Source organism: Barbus barbus (genome assembly GCF_936440315.1).
Source record: "Barbus barbus genome assembly, chromosome: 20".
In the NCBI taxonomy this organism is placed as follows: Eukaryota; Metazoa; Chordata; class Actinopteri; order Cypriniformes; family Cyprinidae; genus Barbus; species Barbus barbus.
Genome location: NC_136748.1, coordinates 1,929,540 through 1,954,355, shown reverse-complemented (window position 1 = coordinate 1,954,355; position 24,816 = coordinate 1,929,540). Strand labels below are relative to the sequence as shown.

The following is a 24,816-nucleotide window of genomic DNA, read 5'->3' as shown; positions in this document are numbered from 1 at the left end:
GTAAATAATACTACTATTGTCACGAATCTGGTCCATGCTCTTCCGGACAATCACCACCAGATGTCACTCACTCACCACATTGACTCTCACACCACACTTCTCTGGACTGCAATACCCACAATCCATTGCACTGACGACACGCAGCTGATTACACTGATCACACAGCTGAATTCACTGATCACCCCATCACACACACTATTTAACCTGGGACTTGCTCTAGCTCAGGGCCGAGTATTGTTAGCGTGCTACCTTACAAAGCGTTCCTAGTTTTCATAGTCTTGCCTTGCCTTGTTTTCCTTTCCGTGTCTGACCCTGCCCGAGTTCTTGGATTATTCTCTCTGCCTTGCCCTGTCTGGATTTTGTACGCCGATCGTTGACCCACGCTTGCTCCACGGATTGCTCTGTCTTGCCTCTGCCATACCTGTTTGCTGTCTCTCGACCCTGCCTGTATGACCATGTTTTATAATAAAGCTTTGCACATGGATCCGCATGTCTCACGTCTCATCAGCCCCGTAACAGAATACTCGGCCACACAAGGATCCAGCGGCTTTTCAAGAGGACATTGGCCAGGTATGGACTGTGCACGACTGTTATTAACCCTCGAGCAGGGCTCGCGACCGCTCGAGGATTATATTCAGGAGTACTTAGACCTCGCCTATTTTTCTGATCTGCCGGACTACGCACTTATTGACTTTTTTTGTGAAGGCATTAATCAGCCGCTCCGGTCAAGGTTAATCCGCGAGGGTCCCCGTTCATCTCTCAGTCAATTTATGGACTATGCTTTACTGTGTGTGGGCTCCTCTTTTACTGTGGGTGTCGCGGAGGAACGCGACACCTCACTCACTCACAAAATGGCGGCAGCAACAGCACCCCTTCACGTCGCTGCCAAGCCAGAGTCTGCTCACGTCATGCCTGCCAAGCCAGAGTCTGCTCACGTCGTCGCTGTCAAGCCAGAGTCTGCTCACGTCGTCGCTGTCAAGCCAGAGTCTGCTCACGTCGTCGCTGTCAAGCCAGAGTCTGCTCACGTCGTCGCTGTCAAGCCAGAGTCACACCACGTCTCAGTGCTCCAGCCAGAGTCACACCACGTCTCAGTGCTCCAGCCAGAGTCACACCACGTCTCAGTGCTCCAGCCAGAGTCACACCACGTCTCAGTGCTCCAGCCAGAGTCACTTCACGCCTCAGCTCCTCAGCCAGAGTCTGTTACCACAGATTCAAGGTCAGTCCTTCGAGTGCTGATATCCAGTGTGATGGACCCACCACTGATGTCAGTGCGAGTAGCTGGCATTCCCAGGGCCTCAACCTTGGCTATTACAGAGACTGTTCCCCTGACCTCAGTGCTTCCCGTTATGGCGGTTGCCATTTTGAGTGTGTGGGCTGCACACTGTGCTCCTGAGGCCTCTCCTGTCCACGAGTCTGCTCCAGTGCCTCCAGAGGTGGCGGCTTCTGCTGCAGAACCTCCCGAGGTGGTGGCGCCCACTCCTGTACTCACTGTTTGCCCGGTCACGGCCACGGAGGCTGTTCCTGACCTCATGGTCTGCCCTGTCACGGCCATGGAGGCCATTCCTGACGTCACTGTCTACCCTGTCACGGCCACGGAGGCCGTTCCTGACCTCATGGTCTGCCCTGTCACGGCCATGGAGACCGTTCCTGAACTCCCTGTCTGCCCCGTCACGGCCACGGAGGCCGTCCCTGAACTCGCTGTTTGCCCTGTCATGGCCTCGGAGGCCGTTCCTGTACTCGCTGTCTGCCCTGTCACGGCCACGGAGGCTGTTCCTGAACTCACGGCCTACCCTGTCACGGCCACGGAGGTCGTCCCTGAATTCACTGTCTGTCCTGTCACGGCCAAAGAGGCCGTCTGTGAGCTCACGCCCTGTCCTGTCACGGCTAAAGAGGCCGTCTGTGAGCTCTCACCCTGTCCTGTCACGGCTAAAAACGCCGTCTATGAATCCTCGTCCTGCCCTGCCACGCCCCCTGAGATCATGAATGCTCTCCCTGTATTGTATGTCTCTGCTCTCCCTGTGTTGTCTGTCTCTGTTTCCCCCAGATCTCAGACTCTACCATGGTTTCCTGCCCAGTCTGCTTCCTGGCGAGGGTCTTCTGCTCAGGTCTGGTGGTCCTCTGCCCCGCCATGGTGGTCTTCTGCTCGGGTCTGGTGGTCATCTGCTCCGCCGTGGTGGTCTTCTACTCCGGTCTGGTGGGCTCCTGGTCCGTCTACTCCGCCCTGGTGGGCTCTTGCTCGGGTCTGGTGGTCGTCTGCCCCGCCATGGTGGTCTTCTGCTCGGGTCTGCTGGTCGCCTGCTCCGCCGTGGGGGTCTTCTGCTCGGGTCTGGTGGTGGTCTTCTACTCCGGTCTGGTGGTCATCTACTCCGCCCTGGTGGGCTCTTGCTCTGTCCTGGTCTCCGGTTCCGCCTGGGTGTCCTGCTCTGCCGGTTCTGCCTCAGTCCCCGGTCTTCCCACTTCCTCACGGACCTGGCCCTCCGTCCCTCCCCCTGTTCCGCCTCCGCTCCACCGCCCTCCTGGATTATTTGGAAGCGTCTGGAAGCCGCTCCTTGGGGGGGGGCTATGTCACGAATCTGGTCCATGCTCTTCCGGACAATCACCACCAGATGTCACTCACTCACCACATTGACTCTCACACCACACTTCTCTGGACTGCAATACCCACAATCCATTGCACTGACGACACGCAGCTGATTACACTGATCACACAGCTGAATTCACTGATCACCCCATCACACACACTATTTAACCTGGGACTTGCTCTAGCTCAGGGCCGAGTATTGTTAGCGTGCTACCTTACAAAGCGTTCCTAGTTTTCATAGTCTTGCCTTGCCTTGTTTTCCTTTCCGTGTCTGACCCTGCCCGAGTTCTTGGATTATTCTCTCTGCCTTGCCCTGTCTGGATTTTGTACGCCGATCGTTGACCCACGCTTGCTCCACGGATTGCTCTGTCTTGCCTCTGCCATACCTGTTTGCTGTCTCTCGACCCTGCCTGTATGACCATGTTTTATAATAAAGCTTTGCACATGGATCCGCATGTCTCACGTCTCATCAGCCCCGTAACAACTATGTTATAAAGTAGATACAGCCACTACATGCAAGGTTCTTAATTAATCTAGTTTCATCAAATGGACTTTTTACTGCAGTCTAGTTTTACAAACCATAATTTTATACATGCCACAAACAAATTTCAATTTCAGTCTTACTTGTGTTGTAATAGCAGGACTGAACAAGTTTATAAACAGCACAGTTTCCCAAAAGCATACACAATAGTACTTTTGTTTCATTCATATATTTTTAACTGCGCTTGTGTTTTGTATGATTTTGAAGTCTATAATTTCAACGAGTTTAATGGCAACATCAACCTTTCCTGGTGCTCTTAGTTTGCTTATAAAATGCACCAACTTCACTTTTTCACATTTCAAACATGTTTGTAGCAAGAAATCATGTATATTGAGAAGCATATTCAAAACCATCATTGTCAATGAGGAAATGCATGGGCCGATAGAAATATATAGATCTGCTTTTGAATGCAATGTAGGTTGCTTCAGATAAACACATGCATCTGCCAAATGCATTAATTCAAATGTAATGCCAACCTCCTTCATCAGAAATTTCATGAATTCTTGTTATTTCAACTACTTGTTATTGGCTGTGATGTCATTCAGAAAGCAGTTATATCATGTTAGGTCACAATATGATAAACACTGACTGTAAGACATTGAGATGCGAGTATAGAGCACAACACAGGGTGTGTATGATTGTAGTTTGATATGAGCTGGTTGGGGATAAACAACATAATTACAAATCACTCACACGATGAATGGCAGCACAGCACACTCACCTTATGGATGGGAGTGAAAAAGTGGATATTAGATTTAGCGCTGAGATGTTAGACTATATCCTAAGACAGATTTCCCAATAACCAGCTCTGAAATGAAATATGACCCCTGTGACCCCATGTCACACTAGTAAATAACAGAAATCGTATTTCTCATCATCACTCCAGTGATTCTGTTTCAACTGGATTCAACTGAGCTTACAGTAATGTGGATCGTTTAGAAAAATGTGTGCCTGTAATTACCAGTGCAGTATTCTGCTGAATTTGGATAAAGTCTGGAACACAATGCAACTTATACTGCAAATCAGAATATTTAGTTCTGCATGTGAATTACTTAGTTTACTTGCTAAGTGCCTTGAGCGAAGATTTGAAGCTGTTAACCTTGCAAACTTGAGTAAATCCAGTGATCATTTCTTTGCCAAAAAAGACTTTTGCATATTCACTTATTTGTGCATGAAATCTACATACAAACAATTTCACCAATAACCTCTGTTCTAAAATTTATTCTAAACTTAAAACAGGAATAAAATAACAAAAATAACATACTCTTTGTGTCAAGATTACATTTTAAACATAGAAGTTCTATCTCAAATATATTTCATCATAAACATTGAAAGAGTAAGAAAAGCTGCATTATTGCTGGAGCTGTGAGGAATCTCTGTATAATAACACAGATATACACATATGTACAGCTGGCTATTAAGAGGCTGTAATCTGGGTCTGCATTAAAGGAAATGGAGATATTTGGGTGTGTTTTATGCAAGTGACTAACCTTGGGCATACAGTCGCTCATTTAGAATCCTCCAAATTCATTAATGTGAGAGCAAGGCTAAGAACAAATTAATGTGCGTATGCATGTGTTGTGACTTGGTTAGAAAAGTTGTGAAAAGTTCTCCTGTGCATGTAATTTCAAAATTATTCAGGCAGACTGTTGAAATGACCCGTGCTATTTATCCTGGAAGTTGCACAAAACCAGACAATCACCTTTTTTTCAGTTTCATGTGAGTTTTAGGTGAGACTGAGATTATGATGCAGTTGAATCTTTATGTCTTTCCCCTTCAGCTTGGCATTGCTATTGGTTTCTTGATCCCGCCGATTCTTGTGCCCAACTTGGATGACATGAATGAACTGGCTCAACACATCAGCATCATGTTCTACATCACAGCCGCTGTGACCAGCCTCATCTTTCTGCTGGTCGTGTTTGGTAAGAACATCCACTCCAGCAGCATAAATGAAAAGATAACAGGACTGATGTAGTGACAAATGTTTTTAATCACCACGATACTTATAGTTCTTTAATTCATGCACTCATGTCATCAGCTTGATTATGAATGGCAAAACGTGCTTAAATACATACATACATAGTAGGTATTTGACTGCTTCATCATTTTATTCTTTAATTCTCTTGTTATTGCATTTACTTATTTTTTTTTTATTTCTGCATGTTTGGTTCTCTGTATCTGTTGCTATAATTCTTAGATAATTTAGATCTGTTTTGAGATTTGCTTTTACAAAGACATTTGTGTCATTACTGAAGTAGTGAAATATATGGAAATGGATGATATGATTTGGTTTTGACTTCTTGGAGGAAACACAAGCAGAACCAATTTCTGTGGAAATCATTCAATAAATCCAATTTTATGTCTGAATGCAATAATTTATATAAGTGGTGTTTACATGCAATTAACTACTCATGTTTCATGAACAAGGCTCAATGCTTTGCCCAATGATGATATCCTTGATTGCAATCATTTTGTAAACAGGGTCATGTTGATTGACAAAAAGAACTAAGATGGCGGCACGATCAGATGCAGCGGTTGCTCCGGGTCCCAAAGACGGTGCTTTTATGTCTTTTAATGTCGTCTGTTCGTCTCCAAATAGTGTCAGTTTACCGCTAACTCATAAGGAAATCACCCCAGAACTCATCTATGATCGCCAAAGTCTTTTGGATATCAGCAACGCATACGAACATCAACTCTCGGCGGCGGCTACTGAGAAGCTACGAGGCCTTTGTTTACTGCTGGAGCCGGACCTCGCCTACTGACGCTACCCGCACAAGGCAGCGTCGCAAGCGGTGTGAGAGAGGACGGAAGCGCAGTAAGCGCGGAGGTATACGAGCTAGGCTAAGAGCTAACCCCACAAGACCGGCTCTTCCAACACTCATGCTCTCAAACATTCTCTCTCTGGAAAACAAACTGGACTTAATTCAACTCAGTCGGTCTACACAGCATGAGGCAAGGGATTATTGTGTGTTTGTTTTCACCGAAACATGGCTAAACGACAACATCCCGGACTCCGGGATGTTGTCGACAGGTGGCTTGTGTGTGTATATCAACAAAGACTGGTGTAACAATGCTGCGGTATTATCAAAACACTGTTCATCGCTGGTGGAGTTTATGGTTGTGAAGTGTCGACCGTTCTATCTGCCGCCGGAGTTCACGGTCGTTGTTATTGTTGCGGTCTACATCCCCCCCGTGTGCAAACGCTAAGGTTTGTCACGGAACGCCTCGGGAACGGCGAAGGAAGCGCCGTGAAAAAGATGGAGTCAGGGTCCAAGTGCGGGTAGGCTCTCTTTTAATTCAAAACAAACAAAAAGGCCAACAAGGCAAAAAACAAAGCAGTAAAAGAATGGGATACACGTCGGCAACACAGTGCATGTATCCCCCGAGATGAACATAACACTACACACAAATACATTTAATTCACCCAGACAGAGCAGCAGGAGTGTGGTGTATAAGTAGTCCATGATAATGGGGAACAGCTGGGAGTGTGAAGTGTTTACAGGTGTGTGTAATGTGACAGGTGTATGTGGTTATGGGAGATGAGTCCAGGAGGACGGGAGATGGCGGCCTCCTGTGGCGACAGGGAGAAGCGCAGGAGCCGGACTCATGACAGCGCTTTGTGAACTGTACAGTGCCATCAGTGAACAACAAACAAAAAACCCAGATGGCTTTTTCATCATAGCCGGTGACTTCAACCACGCAAACTTAAAGACAGTTTTGCCAAAGTTCTACCAACATGTGAACTTTGCAACAAGGGGAAACAACACACTGGACTTTGTTTACACAACAGTAAAGAACTCTTACAAGGCTGTACCCCGCCCCCACCTCGGGTACTCGGACCACATCACTGTTATGCTAATCCCAGCATATAGACCACTTCTCAAACTCGCCAAACCGGTTCAAAAGCAGATCACAGTATGGCCAGACAATGCCACAACAGCACTGCAGGACTGCTTCCAGGACACAGACTGGAACATGTTTAAAGAGGCAGCCACCTACAACAACCACACAGACCTGCATGAGTACACTGAAACTGTGACTGCTTACATCAAAAAGTGCACTGCTGATGTGACAGTCACCTAGACCATCACCACACGTGCAAACCAGAAGCCAAGGATGACAGCAGAGGTTCGTGGGCTGCTAAAGACCAGAGATGAAGCATTCAGATCAGTAGACAAAGCATCCCTCAAAACAGCAAGAGCCAGTCTGTCCTGTGGCATCAAAAATGCAAAACGGTCATATGCTCAAAAAATCAACAACCACTTCACAGACAGAAGAGACACACGGAACCTGTGGCAAGCCATTCAGACCATCACTGCCAGCCAGTTGTCCCCACATGTCTCAAATCCACAACAATCATACCAAAGAAATCACCTGTGTCCTGTCTCAATGACTACCGTCCCATAGCACTGACTCCAATTATGATGAAGTGCTTTGAGAGGTTAGTTATGTACAACATCAAAACCAGCCTCCCCAACATACTCGACCCGCTCCAGTTTGCATACCATCCAAACCACTCTACAGACGATGCAATTTCCTCCACCCTCCACCTGGCTCTTGCCCACCTAGAAAATAAAGACTCCTATGTTAGAATGCTGTTCATTGACTTCAGCTTGGCATTCAACACAATAATCCCACAACAGCTCATAAATAAACTAAACCTGCTGGGCCTTAACAATTCCCTTTGTAACTGGATCCTGGACTTTCTAACCGGAAGACCTCAGTCAGTCCGTGTCGGCCACAAAACCTCGAGCACTACCACACTGAGCACAGCTGCCCCACAAGGCTGTGTGCTCAGCCCGCTGCTCTTCACACTGCTGACCCACGACTGCACTGCAAAGTTCAGCTCCAACCACATCATCAAGTTTGCTGATGACACAACAGTGGTAGGTCTCATCAGCAACAACGATGAATGGTGTGGCACAAACTATCTGTCCCTCAATGTGGAGAAGACAAAGGAGGTTGTGATGGACTTCAGAAGAAACTCTGTTGACCACCCCCACTGACCATCGACAGCTCGACTGTGGAGAGAGTCAGCAGCACTAAATTCCTGGGGGTGCACATCACAGAGGATCTCACCTGGACCACCAACACCATGTCACTCTCCAAAAAGGCACAACAGCGCCTACACTTTCTCCGCTGGCTGAAAAGAGCAAGTCTCCCTCCACCCATCCTCACCACATTCTACAGAGGCACCATTGAGAGTGTGCTGACCAGCTGCATCACTGTCTGGTACGGGAACTGCTGTGCTGCTGACCGCAAGACCCTCCAGCGGACAGTGAACACAGCTGCAAAGATCATCGGTGCCCCTCTCCCCTCCATCCTGGACATTTTCCTTACATGATGCTCCAGCAAAACCAACAGCATCGTGAAGGACTCCACCCATCCCTCCCACAGTCTTTTCCAGCTCCTACCATCAGGAAGACGGTACCGGAGCATCAGAGCCCGCTCCGCCAGACTGCTCAACAGCTTTTTCCCCCAGGCTGTGAGAGCCCTGAACTCAAATCACCCCGGCCCCCTCTGACACCCCATGCAAACCCCTACCTCCTGAAACATGGACAAGTACAAGCATTCGTATAGTTTGTATTTTTTATCCTTTATTTTTTTAGTTTGTATAGGGTAAATACTTATAATAGTATACTTATAGTTAAATCTGTCAGTAGGTTAGTAGTGTATAGGTTTATAGTGTTTTTTACTTCATTGTTGTATGTCTGTATTTATGTAGCACAGTGGTCCTGCGAGGCACGACATTTCGTTCCACTGTATGTCCCCATATGTAGCAGAATGACAATAAAGCTCGACTTGACTTGACCAATGTCCATTTCTGGTTTAATCAATTACTGTTTACAGTTGTGTTTTTCAGTTTCTTTAGTGGTAATCAAGTTTTTGAATGTGCCATTCAGTTTTTCAGGAAAGGCCTGAAATCCCTCCGTCTCTGGCTCAGGTGGCGCTCAGACACATGCCCACCACACAGAACTCGTACCTGGCTTCAATCACAAGACTTTTCTGCAACAAGCCCTTCATGCTCCTCCTCATTAGCTACGGTACACACTACTAACTCTTATTCATATACTCATTAAATTAAAGCACATTCTACCTTTGCATGTTTAGCACAGTATGTCTGTAGTATTGTACTATTATTATCTAATAGTAGTATCCTCAGTGTTAACTTATAATTTTCTTGTTTTCATTTTCTTTGTTATTTAAAGCATGAGTCCAAGGTAGTGATAGTGTACATAGTGGCTCTGCTCCATTTAAATGAGTTGCATTTATAGTCAGCAGTTTTAAACCCCTCATATAGGCTGAAGTGTCCTGTTCATGTATTTTAGCATTTTTAATTATTTTTTTGTTTGTTTTGTTAACAACTGTTTATTGAATTTTATTCTGTGGAACAGTACTACAAAACAAAAAGCAGCTGTACAAATTTAGAACCCACCCCAGCCCGTCCCACCCCCTGGTAGACTTAAAAAAAATAAAAAATAAAATAAATAAATACATAATAATAAAGATATATTAATTAATATTAATAGATAAACAAATAACAATAAAATTATTTTTACAAAGATTTTAGAAAAGAAGACACAACATTAAAAGCTGAATGCCATGAATTAACAGTTTTCACATTAGATCCATGTATACGGGAAGTAGAGTTTCATCGAGATAATGTCCAGTTTTGAACACTGGCTGGTTATGTACTTGTTCAAATATTGATTTCGGATCATTTTTAGCCGGACTGCAGCTTTAAATGAAGTCAAGTCACCTTTATTTATATAGAACTTTATACTATATAAAAATTGTGTCAAAGCAACTTTACAGTGATAAACAGGAAAATAATGTTTCAATAATGCAAACAAAATTCAATTCTGCTGTAAAGCAGCTCTAGATAACAGTACATTTTTCAGTTAAAATCGGTTCATCATTGGTTCAGTGATGTCATCTTACAGCTCACTTCAGTTCTCTTCCAATAGTGTCTGTGCATTCAAGTCCATAATATTGCCAAATATTAAGTGTCCCCAACTAAGCAAGCCAAAGGCGACAGTGGCAAGGAACCCAGACTCCATCGGTGACAGAAATGGAGAATTGTTTTTTTTATACATTTTAATACTGTTTTAAAAAAGTAACTGCCTGTATAGACGATAGAAAGCACGGCAGCTCACTTTGGACCAGAATACAGAGATAAATAAATAACTGTAAGGTCAAACTACGTTTTTTGTTCCATTTACGTCCACTCACTTGATATTCACATCTTTTATATTATGTTAGGTATATCCAAATTCCAAAAGAAAGAAAAAGAAAGAAAGAAAAAAACATAAATTTGATAAATGTGTTGTTCTGGTTCTTCTGGATCTTAATGCAGCCTATAGGTCTTCTACCTGGGTTTCGGGTTCGGGTTAATGTGTAATGAATAGCTTCGGGCTCGGGTCACGCTCGGGTTTGTAGCTAAACTAAAACCATACAGGCTACGCTTCTTTCATAGACGCATGCACACACACATTGCACACAGATATCAGAGATCGCGCAGTGAACACACAGCACGGACACTTTTATTAGTAAAATAAATTCGATAGGCTACTGACTCGCAATGTTATATTTCTCTGCAATGAGGGGGTAAAATCGCTGTTTTTGAAATAACTAAGCCGAGACGCGCAGACGCAGGCTCACACACGCAACGGCTCTAAATTGAACTGTGCCGCTCGGATCGGGTCAGACGATCTCGGGTACGGGTTGGGTTCGGGCTTCAGTTTAAAGCCTGTGTGAACCTCTATTGCAGCCTTCACTGTAAAAAGCAATTTGTTGAGTCAATTTAAAATAAACTGTTACCCCGCTGACTTAAAATGTTAAGTTCACTCAACTCAAATAAGTTTAGTCAAATGTTAAGTTGTAAAATTGTAAAATGTGCAGAACTGTCCCAAAAAATTAAATTAAAATTGTGCTTTCTTAACATGGTCCACTTTCACAATTGAAATGTTACTTTGTCTTTAAAACTGAAGTGTCAATTTTGTGACACTAGAATCGCAAAATTAGAATCACAAAAATAAGGTCTGTTTTTAAACAGGTCTCCCAGTTGGGCTGCTAAAACCAACCAGCATTTTGCCCTTAGTAATCTACACCTTTTCTAACTATCAATTAGTCATTTTACCCAGATTGAATCCTTTGATTCATATTTATTTGACAGCATGATTCTCCCTGTGTTTGTGTTTCCCAGGACTGAACGTGGGATGTTTCTATGCTGTTTCCACTCTGTTGAACAGGATGATAATAGAGCATTACCCTGTGAGTCCTGCTGTCAACAACCTCGAGTTCTTATCATCCTCATCCACTCTACAGACACAGGATAGCAGTAGCTGAACCTTGAAATGATGCATATGCACTATAAAAAAGTATCACAGTATTAACATGTTTTTTTTTGGAAATTGTACCATTATAATAGCATGGCATTTTTTGAAGTACCTTGAAGTACCATGTACATATCATGGTCGATGATTATGGTAATTGTTCAGTACTATAGAAACATCACCTTTTTTATTTGTTGAAAACATATAATGCGTCATGCTATAAGTTCACTGTGAATCTCTGAATCACATTCTTAGCAAATGCTCCATGAAAGTCTGGCAGTAGTACATAATTTCAGCTCAGACTCAGTGTATTGGGTTATCTAAACACCGTGGACTGAAGTGCATGAGAACATGGTGTTACAGGGTGATATATTAAAGATATCTCAGATGTCATTATTGTCTGAAGCACAGGGTGAAGAGGTGAATGCTGGGAGAATTGGCTTGACTCTTGTCATCGCTGGCGTGGTCGGCTCTCTGATCTGTGGAATCTGGCTAGACAAGACCAAGACTTATAAGTAAGTCATGCATTTTCTATTGTTTCATTTCCCCCCGAGGTCTTCTGCTTATCATGCTAGCAAAGTTTTTTTTATTATTATTAATATTATTTTAAATTTTATAGTGCATTCTGGTCATTTTGACCTGGAGTATCAGACTAAAACTTATTTTGCTTCCACCCATCACCCAAAAATTTATATTTTTGTAACTTTTTGGAAAAAAGTTCTGAAAAAAGTACAACCACCGGCCTGAGAAAATTGCTTATAAATTAATCATTACGCTATTTTATTACGAAATATTGAATTTAGTCTTTTTAATTTTTGTTTAGTTAGCACAGGATTTGTACTTCTGACTGATAGTTGGCCTCACAGATTGAATGCCAAACTGACCCTTTTTTTTCTTTGTGGATAATTTTGGCAATGTTCACTGAAATATTGAGGTGCATAAACTCACATCAATGAGGCCTACAATCATGTTTTTCTTTTTTTAAGTACAAAACCAAATTTACAGAAGATGTGGTTATAATATAGCATAAGGAAAGATTTGACTTCAAGCACTAAAATCGGTAAAGGATTGTCAGCACAACACAAGGTTAAAGCTCCAAAAACAGTAGTTTGAGATTGTGTTAAATTGTTTGTCTGGTATTGCATGTGCATTTGTGTAATTTAGTAATAGTAATAAACATAAAATGTCCAAGCATTTAAGTATCACAGCTTATATCAATTTTACTAGTATATATACTGAAAACATTTTTTTTTTTTTTTTCAAAGTTAATAGAAATATTAAACTGAAAATTATTGGAGTACGTTTAAAAAAAAAAAAAAAAACTTTCACTTTTCAATTTTTTTTTTTTTTACTTAATTAATCAGTCTGTTTCTTGCCATTTTGTATTTTTTGTATTTTTATTTTTGTTTTTATTTTTTGTTTTTGTGAAATTAACTAGCAATTTCTGAGGGAAAATTGTTTCAAATCAAACCCAACACCATTTTTTTACAGTGTAGGTCTTTTGATATTACAGACTTTTCTCCCCAAGACTTTTCCTACAGTAAATTGTTAAAACTCTTAACTTTGACTCATGTTGAGCAGCAGAATGCCTGTAATGCGCTTTCCTCGATAACAGAGCCTCTGTTTCTCCTAATCTCGTCATGTGTGAGAGGATTTACCAGGACAGATCAGTGGTTACTGGGTTTATTACTCACACTGACCTTGATTCAAGAATGGGTTTATGGAGAACGCTCTCTGGTCTTTACTCTCAATCCTAAATAAGTGCTTTCACCCTTGTAGGGTACCAATAATTAATCATTGTAACTAATGTTATTTCAGTCCTGTCACGGTAAACTTGGACTTAATTTATTTGTAATTTGAGTAGCAGCATAGTAAATTCTGGTTGTAACAGTGTACCGTGTGTGAAAATCACCCACTGTAATTGAAATAAATATTTTGATAAAGTATTTTGTCAACCCCACTAAATTCAAAATGTTTCAAGGTTGATCATAATGGGTTGAAGAGCACTGCAAAAATATCTAAATGCCTTGTCTAAGTGTCTAAATCCACCACACTCATCATTTAGAGTCAATATTTTTGTGCTTTGTGCCAAGAACAATATTTTTCAGTAATCAATTAATCAAAACATTTTTTTCTTCTCCATAACACAGTAAAACAATTGAGCTCTCTAAGGCCAATAGAAATGTAATATAATGAAACTGCAACATAGGCTCATTGGGAAAAGATGCCTCTACCAAGATTTTTGCAAAACTCCCAAAACATACCAATAAATACAATTCACTTCAGTTTCCAGTTGAAATGAACACTACAGGCAGTAAAACACCTACAATTATTCCTTTTCACACAAATTATGATTACGAAGGCAGATTATCAGTTAATAAAGACTTATTTTTTGCACAGCTCCTTGCACATTACTATGTTATGACCTCAAAACCACATATTGCATGATTTTTATGCTTTTCCGATGTAGTAAACTTGCTCAGTAGCTCACCTGGTACAGCATTGCACTTGTGATTGTGCTCGGGAACTCGAGACCCGTGAAACTTGAGTTGTGATAAAAGAGCTCAAAGACTTGTAGAAACACGCTAAAATGGCAAAGTGGATTTGTTAACACTATTAGGTTTAGTTGGTATGTTATTTTAATATGTGATAGGGAAGTAACCTTTTGGCATCACTCACTGGACATTTCACTTTGAAATGTTGCAAAACGTGCAAGAAGCAATGTAATATCATCTTGCAGAAATGTGCCACAGTCACGTTTTTTTCAATGAGCCCGGGTTGCATAATACTGAAGGCTTCAAGAGAAATTTGCATCAGTTTGTATTATACCCACTAAACTGAACTCAGGCTCAGACCAAGACCCTTACTGCATACACATTGTCTGGGTTTTGCCCTGACAGTCTTTGTTTAATGTTTCTTTGTTTGTTTTGTGCCTGAGCACATGGCTTTGTCTTTGTTTATGTTGGCCGTGTGCTGCTCTTGTCCTGCCCCTTGTTTTCATTTACCACACCTCCTTGTTTAGTCCTTATCTTGTCTTCATTTACTTGATTGTGCTCACCTGTTCCTCATGTGCTTTCCTCCCTATTTATAGTTCCCCTTGCCTCTTGTTTTTGCCGGTTTGTGGTCATTCTCACCTCCTCTGTCATTGTTGCTGTCTGTGGATGTGGCTGAGTATGTGTTCCTGTCTCCCTGCCTGGTTGGTCTTGTGCCCTTGTCTTGTCCTTTGTAGTACCATGTTCTTGTCTTGCTCCTTGGTTTAGCATTTTGTCTGTTCTTGCCTTTTGCTTTTATTTGAATATTTATTCATATTTTCTAGTCCTGATCTTTTGTTTTGCACTTTTGTTTGTTATTCTTTAATTTAGTTGTGTTGGTTAAATTTAGTAATTATTTCTTATTTTTACTTTTTATTAACTTTTTATTAGTTATTTCGTTTGATTTATCCCCCATTGGAGTATTTTATGTTCCTGTGCAGCCTTGTCCTGTCTCTTTGTGTTGTTAGAGTTCCTGTCCTGACCTGTTCCCATGAGTTCCTGCCACTGGTTCACCCTGTCTGGAACTTGGTCCGTTTCAGAGTCTGCACTCAACAAGTATCTGAGCTCAGCTCTATGGTGCCTTGCTCGGCCTTCTCCATCGGCCTGGTCTTGCCGCTTCCTCTGCTGCTATTCTGCCAGTTGATGTCCAGGCTGTCCCAGTGGTGTTCCCTAGCTGTCTCCCTTTTGTTACTGTGTTCCTGCTGTTGCATTACATGTGCACCTCACTACTCTCTTGTAGCAGTCTGTTTTGTCAAACCCTTGTCACTCACTCTGCAACTGGGTCCTCCATCCAGATCCCTGACACGCATATTGAGTTGACTAAACTTAAAAAAAGAAAAAGGAATTAGTTTGAACTTTAAGCATGTAACTCTAACTTCAAACATTTTAAGTCAAAATAGCCATTTACATATTGCTGTTTATTTGTGTTAAATAGCTTCAAACAGTCAAGTCAGCATTACACATAACATATTTGGCAACTATATATATATATATTTAAACTTCAGAGTAGGAAGAAAATGTACCTTTAAAATGAAAAGGGCCCAAGACCTCTAATTACCATCACTGCATGGACAAAAAACACATATTTAACTAAACAAGATTAAATGGAGCTGAAACCTCTATTAACTCTAAATGGCAGCTATTTACACAGTCCCATACATATTTAATGTATTCAGGAGCAAGGGATTATGGGTTTCCCTCAGCCACGATGCTTGGTAGAAGATTTATGAAGGTCTTTTCAACTCAACTGTACATTACACCAATCAGTGCACTATAGAAATCAGTGCTGTGTTTGTCTTGTTGCTGGGCAAATTGGATGGAAGAGTTGGTTTGTTTGTAAAATGTAAACTCTATCAATGAAAGCACGAGTTTAATTAAAGCATAAATAACCTGCTTAACGCGTGCTTTACGCTGTTAGACTATATGGTACTAAAACTGAACGAGTGAAAGCAATTTGAATATCATTTGAGACACGAGCAGCACTGGTCTCATGTAGAAACTTTCCTCTGTTTGTAGAATATTGATTCGCAAATGTGTTCTCTGTTTCCAGAGTTATCATTCACCTCCTGATATTAATAGATGGTGATTGTTATGTAACACATTTGCTCATATATTTGTCAGTGAATGCATTCTTTCCATATCCATCATGAAGGCTCTTCACTGTAGTGGTCTCTCTTATCTCTTGTGAAGCGCTGGTTTGAAAACTGCCTGTTCAATGAGCACACATCATCCTGGTGCTTATAATCGGCTCAGAGTCGTTTGAGTCAGAATTGCCCCCGGCGGATCCCAACAGCAGCAGTGAAGTGGGGCGTTTTCTTACGCGTGGTTGTACTGAACGGCTTCGTAATACATTGTTTATTTAGAGGGAGCTAAAGACACAAAAGACCTACTTACATGTACAGGAATTTTGTTTTTCTACTGAGGCTGGTTATGATTAAGAAATACATGCTTTTCCTAGAAATATGTGTGGATGTGTGCCACAGCGGTCTGTCGGATTCTTCAGACGAGACAAATCGTGTCCCATAACCTTTCCACTTCAGTATTCATCACAGATGACCACTACAATGTTCTAAACACAAATCTACCATATAGTTTGATTTTCTCTTTATTTGATAAAAATTGACATTACATCACGCATTCCTGAAGAATGAGGCTGTTCTCAATACCTATATTCAATTTAGATGAAAATCCAAACTAAGTGATATACTATGTGTGTATTTTAAAAGTAACATAGCTACCATATTCTGACAGAAATAACAGGTTCATTTTGAAAATATACCTTTTTTACTGTAAGGTTTTACATCTGTGACTGTGTCCCTACGTCTTGTAAACACTGTCAGATTCAATTCAATTAATTTCTAAAATTAGGCAATATCAAAACCACTCTTCATCTTACCTTGATATTGGCTTTTTTTTTCTTGGATTTCACCTCAATTTTGTTACAGGGGACAGAAAAGGATGATGAGATGCAGATCAAGTTGTAGTTTAACACTTTATTAACAAAATAATAGGGAATCCAAAAATGGCAAAAAAACAAACACTACAGCTTTACACATGACATGCAAAGATAATTCTGGACAAGGAACTAAAGGAAACTGAGGGCATGTAAATACACAGAAAAACTAGGGATGTAACGGTATGAAAATTTCCTATCACGATTATAGTGACAAAAATTATCACGGTTATCAGTATTATGACGGTATTGTTAAAGCAAAAACGACTTTTTGCTTTAACAATAAGCCGCCCCCCCCTTAAACTTGTTTGGAAGCCACTCCCCTAATTGGCAGAGAGACACACCTGTTGCTGATTTCAAGAATGTTTAAAGCATTGTTTGATACTGCTGTTCTTGGTGTCTGATGAAGGCCTTGATAATGGCCGAAACGTCATTTTAATTAATAAAGTTTTGATCTTTTCAAGAGTGAGTGCTGCACCTTTTTCAACTGACAATAGTTTATCTAATAGCATGTTCAAGTATGTAAATGTTCAAACAAAGCTTTGAAAAAATTTCATAAAAAGGTAAACCTCACATTTCAGCCTTTAAATAAAAACGTGTGTCTATTTATACTAAGTGCAAATAGCCCGCCTTGTTGGCAAAGGCTATTTACACTAACTCCACCCACCAACGCGTGATTGGGTTAGTGACAGTCAACAATAAAAAAAGACACCCATTTTGTAAAAGTTTCAATGGAGGAGACGGTAAGGTGCATGCTTTTTGACGCTATCGACCCGAATTCGATCCCGCCTTTTGCAGAACTTTTTTTCTTCCTTTTCAAATCTCATATCGCATCGGAAAGGCATTTATTTACAATAAAAATGAAGGAAATAATCAAAAAGTTGAAAATAAAAGTATTAGGTAGGGTTAGGACAGGTGTAGGGAGAGCTTTATTGTCCCCATAAGGTGGCATCCATTTAATAATTTGAATTAAAACTATATTTCTGTCTGGTCAGCAGTGAAGTGCTGGTTACACTTGTGGTTATACTCTCACTGCTGGTTATACTTGTGGTTATACTCTCACTGCTGGTTATACTGCTGGTTATACTCTGGTTATACTATAATTGTGTATGTGACGAATAAAAATCTTGAATCTTGAATCTATTTTACACTCAATAAGATATTGTGTACTGTTTTATAATGTACTACAATACTGAGGTGCAGATAATTGCCACTATTTGCAATAAGTTGTATAAATAGCAGACAATATTGCTATTTTAACATAGTATAAATAGAATCTATAGCTATTTGCACTCGGTGTAAATAGCATTACAATTTTAATCTGCACAAGAAGCTCAAGAAGCTGGTAACATCTACAGACCAGCCCCAACACCAACCTTGTATGCGGACAACAACCAACCAATCTTAAACAAACAAGAAAAAATGGACACCTGGGCAAACTATATACACAAGCTCTTTGGCGCCGCGAGAACACCTGCAGAAAAAGACCAACAGATGCCGGAAGACGCTTTACACGTTCTAACATCAGAAGTAGAACATGCAATCAAAACAGCTAAGTCAGACAAAGCCTGCAGACCCGACACAATCCATATCGAATTGCTCAAACAATTAGACAGCAACAATATGCGACAACTGACTAATTGGTACAATCAAATATACAACGGCAACAAAATTCCATCCGACTGGCTACAATCCATCTTTGTGGCCATACCAAAGAAAGCAACAAGCCAGAAATACGAAGACTACAGACTGATAAGCTTGATGAGCCACATGCTGAAAGTCTTCCTGAAGGTGATCCAACAGCGCATACGCTCCACATGCGAAAATGCACTGAAGAACACACAGTTTGGCTTCTGCAAAGGACTAGGCACAAGAGAAGCAATCTTCTGTATACAGATACTATTACAGCGATGCCATGAACATCAGAAAGAAGTGTACATCTGCTTCATAGATTACGAGAAAGCCTTTGACTCAGTAGACCACGACCGATTAGCCACTCTATTAAAACAACTGGGACTAGATAAAAACGACACCAACTTCATCATTGCTCTTTACTGGAAGGAAACAGCCCAACTCCGATATGATAACGAACTGACAGATCCAACACCAATACGGTGTACGACAAGGCTGCCCACTGTGACCGATCCTTTTCAACATCTACTCGGAGCAGATTTTTGATCGAACACTAGCAGACAAAAACATTGGTATTAAAGTTAATGGACAATACATCAACAACATCAGATATGCTGACGACACTGCACTGCTGGCCGATTCGGAACAAGACCTACAACAAATCTTGGACGAAGTTGCCGCAGACAGTCAAATATGGGGCTTACGAATTTACAAAAAGAAAACAAAGGTTATGAAGGTCAGCCGAACTCCAAGTGAAACAACAATCAAGCTGGGCAGCAAAAAATTGGAGCAAGTACACCGATTTAAATACCTTGGTGTAATCATTGACGATCAGCTGAACCATGAAGTCGAAATCAAGAGCAGATTTAAACAAGCAAGGCAAGCATTTATTAAATGGAAAACACTTCTTGCAGACCGCAATTTGAGCATATCATTGAAACTGCGCACACTGAAATGCTACATCTGGTCAATTTTGCTGTACGGAGTAGAGACGTGGACATTGACAACAACAGCAACAAAAAGGCTCGAAGCTTTCGAAATGTGGCTGTATCGAAGAATGCTGAAAATCCCATGGACAGCCAAGACCACCAACACACAAGTTCTGCAAGACATGGGCACTAACAGGCAACTGCTAAAGACCATCATCAGCAGGAAGTGTCACTACTTAGGCCACATCGCCCGAAACGACCACAAATACCAGCTATTAAAGCAAATCTTGCAAGGACAAATTGAAGGGAAAAAAGGACCAGGACGGCCAAAAACGACATGGCTCAGTAACATCAAAACATGGCTACAATTAACAACAGCACAAACTCTACACGCCGTGCTAGACCGAGACCAATATCATCGTGAAGTCGCACACGCCGCCAGGCAGCACTAAAGAGAGAGAGTAAATAGCATATCATTAATATGCTATTTTCACTTGGTGTAAATAGAATCCATTGCTACTTGCACTTAGTGTAAATAGTATCTATCCCTAAGAAAATATGCTATTTGCACTAAGTGTAAATAGTATATATCCCTAAGAAAATATGCTATTTGCACTAAGTGTAAATAGCATCTAATTGCTATTTTCATTGAGTGTAATTAGCATCTATTGCTATTTGCACTTAGCCTAAAGAAAAGGGTTAAGTCAAAACAATAATTGATTAAGAAATGATTATATGCAATTTAACTGCTCCATAAATAATTCTAGATAACTTATCTGAATTGTTTAAATGTGTATAATCCACATAAGCATGTTTTTCATCAACCAGTCATAATTTATAGAGTAGGGCATGAAAATTTGGTCTGTTTTCTTGTCCAGACAGAAACTGCTGCACACAAGCTGAGTGTGAATGTAAGTCTCTGTAAATCCACTCTCTGACACTAGGTGGCGCTGATGCAGCAGCAGAATTACAGCTGTTTCCTGTAATCTCCATGGACTAAGCAGCATTGCGATTAAAAAACTACTTTATTTGGTTACATGGAGCAAAGTGGAAAACAAAATGCTATTGAATCGTTTCTGAAGAATCTTCAGAGTAGAGACCTGCGCGGGACGGATTTTTCAGTCCTGATTCTGTCCCACGCCCACCCGCTCCCGCAGAAATATATCTTATCTGGTCCCGCTCCCACCCGCGACATTCATGTTTTGTCCCGCTCCCGCCCGCATAAAAGTAATCTATAAAGATTTTTTTCTGTACATTTCCTGTAACATCTCCTAAACTCCACAACGTCCCAGCATAAACGCTCCTGATATTTGTTATTTAGGCTAAGCATTATTATTATTGTTATTTTTAACAGAAAAGCAAGCATGGGCTGCTAACAGCATGGTTAGGCATGGCAAAATGCGAGCAGCACTTCCTTTATTATCACTAAAAGCTGACATCTCAGTTCATTGCGATCTCATAATCTTTCATAATGTCTACACTTCGTGTATTAAAATGAGACGATTCGTGAGCACGCAATTTCAGCACTGTGGTGAGTCACCTCTGACTGGCCATTGCATTCCAGAAATCAACAGCTGAGTCTATGATTGGCTACATTGCGCAACCCTTTAAACACGTGTTATAAATAGAAACTCTGCCTAGCTTTCGCATGTTAATCATTTTAATGTTAATATTAGTTGTTCCTTTTGATTTTGTGCAACAGATAAATAACAATTTATATTTTTTAGACATTTTATGTTTAGATTATTTCTATTTTGCGGGAGTCCCATGAATCATTTTATTCTCCCGCATCCCGCACACACACAAGTCTCTTCCCGCCCGCACTTGCCCATTAAGAGTTGTCCCGCGCCGCACCCTGTAGCGTTGGGCCCCCGGTACTCCCGCGGGAGTGCAGGTCTCTACTTCAGAGGTACATTCATATAATTAATTAATTCATATATTCATTTGAATAATTTCCTTAGCACATCGGTAATCGTTACATCCCTACAAGACACTTGGCTGACCTCCATGGTGGGAATGAACTAACTTAGGGAGGCTTCCATGGCTGGGTCTTGGAAACTAGACTGGCAGAAATGACAGACCTTGAAAGCTGGACGAGACCAGTGGGAGAGGAAGGATTCTGGAAGGGACCAGGATCTTACACTAGCCAGACGGGCCTGACAGAGGAAGAGCTTTGAGGCTGGGGAAACAGGTGGAACTCCACTCCAGGATGTTGAACAGGTGTTTTAAATTGTCATTAGTCCAATCAAATGGAGAACCAAGCTGAGGAGCTGAGGCGGACTGGGGGAGGGATGGATGGCAAGGCCTGTGTGGTGGAAGAGGGCCTGGAGACTGAAGCCAAGCCAGCAGAACAAGAAGCCATGGCAAAGCAGGAGGCCAGGGTGGAGCTAACAGGACAGAAGACCGTCACAGCAGAGCTGGAGACCATCACAGCAGAGCAGATGGGGCTGAAGATCCCCATGGTGGAGAGGATGGAGTTTAAAGACCACCACAGTGGAGGAGGTGGAGTTGATAACCACCAATGCAGAGCAGGCAGAACTGGAGAGATCACCATAACAGTGCAAATGGAGCTGAGAACCTCGAAAGACCAAAGACCATCAAGACGGAGCTGATGGAACAGGAGACCACCATGGCAGAGCAAATGGAGCTAAGGACCACCAAGGCAGAGCAGATGAAGCAGGAGTCCACCAAGGTTGAGTTGATAGAGCTGAAGACCACCAAGGCAGAGCAGATGAAGCAGAAGACCACCACGGTGGATCAGCCAGAGCTAGAGATGACCAATAGAAGACCATCACATTGGAACAGGTTGGATTAAAACTGACAGCACAGAGAGGTTAGAAATGGCCTCTGTGGTCGTGACAGAACACAGTGTTTGAGATCACCTTCCTTGGGTGTGACAGGACAGGCAACGGGTCCAGGGTTGGCCTTTACGGCTGTGCCAAGACGGGCAGGGAGTTCTAGGCAACCTCTGTGGTCATAACAGAACAGGCAGGCAGTTGTGGAGGACCTGGAGTGAATGGCGCTGCCTCTGGAGGATCAAGATCAGATGCCGCCACCTCGGGAAGATCTGGAGCAGATGGTGTCACCTTGTGTGCAGACCAAACACACAGAATGGCAGTGGCTTTTTCCTGGGAGCGCTGCAGATGGTGGAAGGACCTCTGAGACCACCTGACTGTGGGCTGTGGGGATGCTGGCCACTCGTACCGACCTAACCGGTGGGTCCCTCCCACAATGACTGACAAAGACTGACAGAAACACTGGGCTATATATACAACACACGAAAGCTAACAAGAAAACTAGACACACCTGGTAATACAATCAAGGGGACCAATGATAAAAGATTAGGCTCCTTCCGAACCTATGTTTGGAACTTCATTTAGTAACATAGACAGTTCTGAGAAATAATTATACAAAATCATTTTGATGACAGACTTTTGCTCAGGTAAAGTCAACAAACTGTCATCCTTTGTGAGAAGGAAGAGATGGATAGATGCTAGGTCCATTGTATTTCTTGGTCTAGTATTCTGTCATGGTGCAATCAGGCAAAGATAAGTAGATCTTGTTGATGTTGATCTAGTTAAAACTTAACACTTAATTAACAAAATACAACAAAGAGAGAGAATCCACAAATGGTGAGAAACAACGTACTTAACAGCTTTACACACAACATGCAAAGACAATACCAGACAAGGAACTTAGGAAACTGAGGGCATGTACTGTAAACACACAGGAAAACAAGGAGCTTAATAAGACACAGGTGAACATAATCAATCAACTGATGAGTAACTATAGAAACCAAGGGAAAAACGACATAGGGACTACACATAGGAACAGAAACCAAAACAGAATATAACCGATTGTATGTACATATATTTTGATATACTGATAGTGCTGACACCTGTTGAGTGCAATCAGAAACATAATTTTTTTGAGAAAATGTCAAATGGAAAAAGCAGAAGATGTAGGCCTACCCAAACCTAATGATTGATTAATAATTCCTTGATACATGCTTATATTTCTGTACTTTGTCCCATTGAATGTATGAAGATGTTTAAAGATTAAACCATCCAGTGAACATGTTCTGTGAATTACACTATTACTATTAAAGTGAATTACATATATTTAGGTAGTTTAACTTGTTAATTTTTGTCTTGCCAGGCAGACAACGCTCTCAGTGTATCTTCTGTCGTTCGTGGGGATGGTGATCTATGCTTTCACCCTAAACTTGGGTCACCTGTGGCTTGTGTTCCTCACATCAGGAGTGCTCGGGTAAGAGCTGCAGTGACAAAACACCTGCAGTGGACACAGAAGTGTTGTGACATTTAAGGCACACTGAAAAAAAAAAAAAAAGATTTTCTAACTTAGGTTTTGCCTTGTTTTCCACTAAAAAACATTTTAAATTCATTTACCTGAGAGGTTAAATTACATATAGTTTTGTTTACTGGAAAATGCATCAATATTTAGTGAGTTTATGCTTAAAACAAAAACAAATGTCTCACAGTCTGAAAAATAAACTTAATTCAAAAGGAAAACATTTTATTTTTCTTAAACAACTTTTAGATATTTTTCTTGTTTTCAGCATAAACTCACAAAATTTTGACTTGTTTTTCAGAAAACAAGACTTAATATTTTGCTTCTTAAGTAAATGTCTTTATTTAAGAATGTTTACATTCTTGTTGTACTGTTAGTTGTACCATAAAAGACAAAACAAAATAAGACAAAAATACTAAGATTTTTTTTTTTGCAGTCTAGACAACAAAAGATCAAAACCAGTGTCATTTTTCATGCAAAAATTCATTTGACAAAAATAGTGTGTTAGTTGTTGAAATGATAAAATAGTAAAAGTATTATGAGACTGTGTGGCTGTGTTACGGGGCGAACAAGACGTGAGACGTGCGGATCCATTTGCAAGCTTTATTCAAAGGCAAGGTCATCAAACAGACATGGGTCAAACATTGGCAAACAGGTATATAAATGACAAGACAAAGAGTAGTCCTGTGGTGAGTGAGTGACCTCTGGTGGTGAGTTAACGGAAGTTCGTAGGCCAGGTTCATGACATAGCTCCCCCCAAGGAGCGGCTTCCAGATGCTCCTATACAATCCAGGAAGGTGGTGGAGTGGAGGCAGAACAGGGGGAGGGACAAAGGGCCAGGTCCACGTGGAAGTGGAGTGGCCGGGGACCGAGGCAGAGCCGGAAGCCAGGGCGGAGCCGACGGAACTGGAGCCCACCAGGGCGGAGCGGACAGGGCAGGAACCCACCAGTGCAGAGCAGACAGGGCAGAAGACCTCCATGGCGGTGCAGACAGAGCAGGGA

At 41.7% G+C, this 24,816-nt stretch overlaps 1 protein-coding gene across 1 annotated transcript in view; it reads left to right on the top strand.

Annotated features, from left to right (window-relative positions):
• Positions 1-24,816, top strand: part of LOC306886099 (choline/ethanolamine transporter flvcr2a) — a 38,221-nt gene that overhangs the window by 2,784 nt on the left and 10,621 nt on the right. The window contains exons 2-6 of the mRNA XM_079442980.1: positions 4,903-5,044; positions 9,026-9,166; positions 11,329-11,396; positions 11,870-11,973; positions 23,662-23,772. Of these exons, the coding sequence (XP_079299106.1) occupies positions 4,903-5,044; positions 9,026-9,166; positions 11,329-11,396; positions 11,870-11,973; positions 23,662-23,772 (566 nt within the window). The remainder of the gene's footprint in view (positions 1-4,902; positions 5,045-9,025; positions 9,167-11,328; positions 11,397-11,869; positions 11,974-23,661; positions 23,773-24,816) is intronic.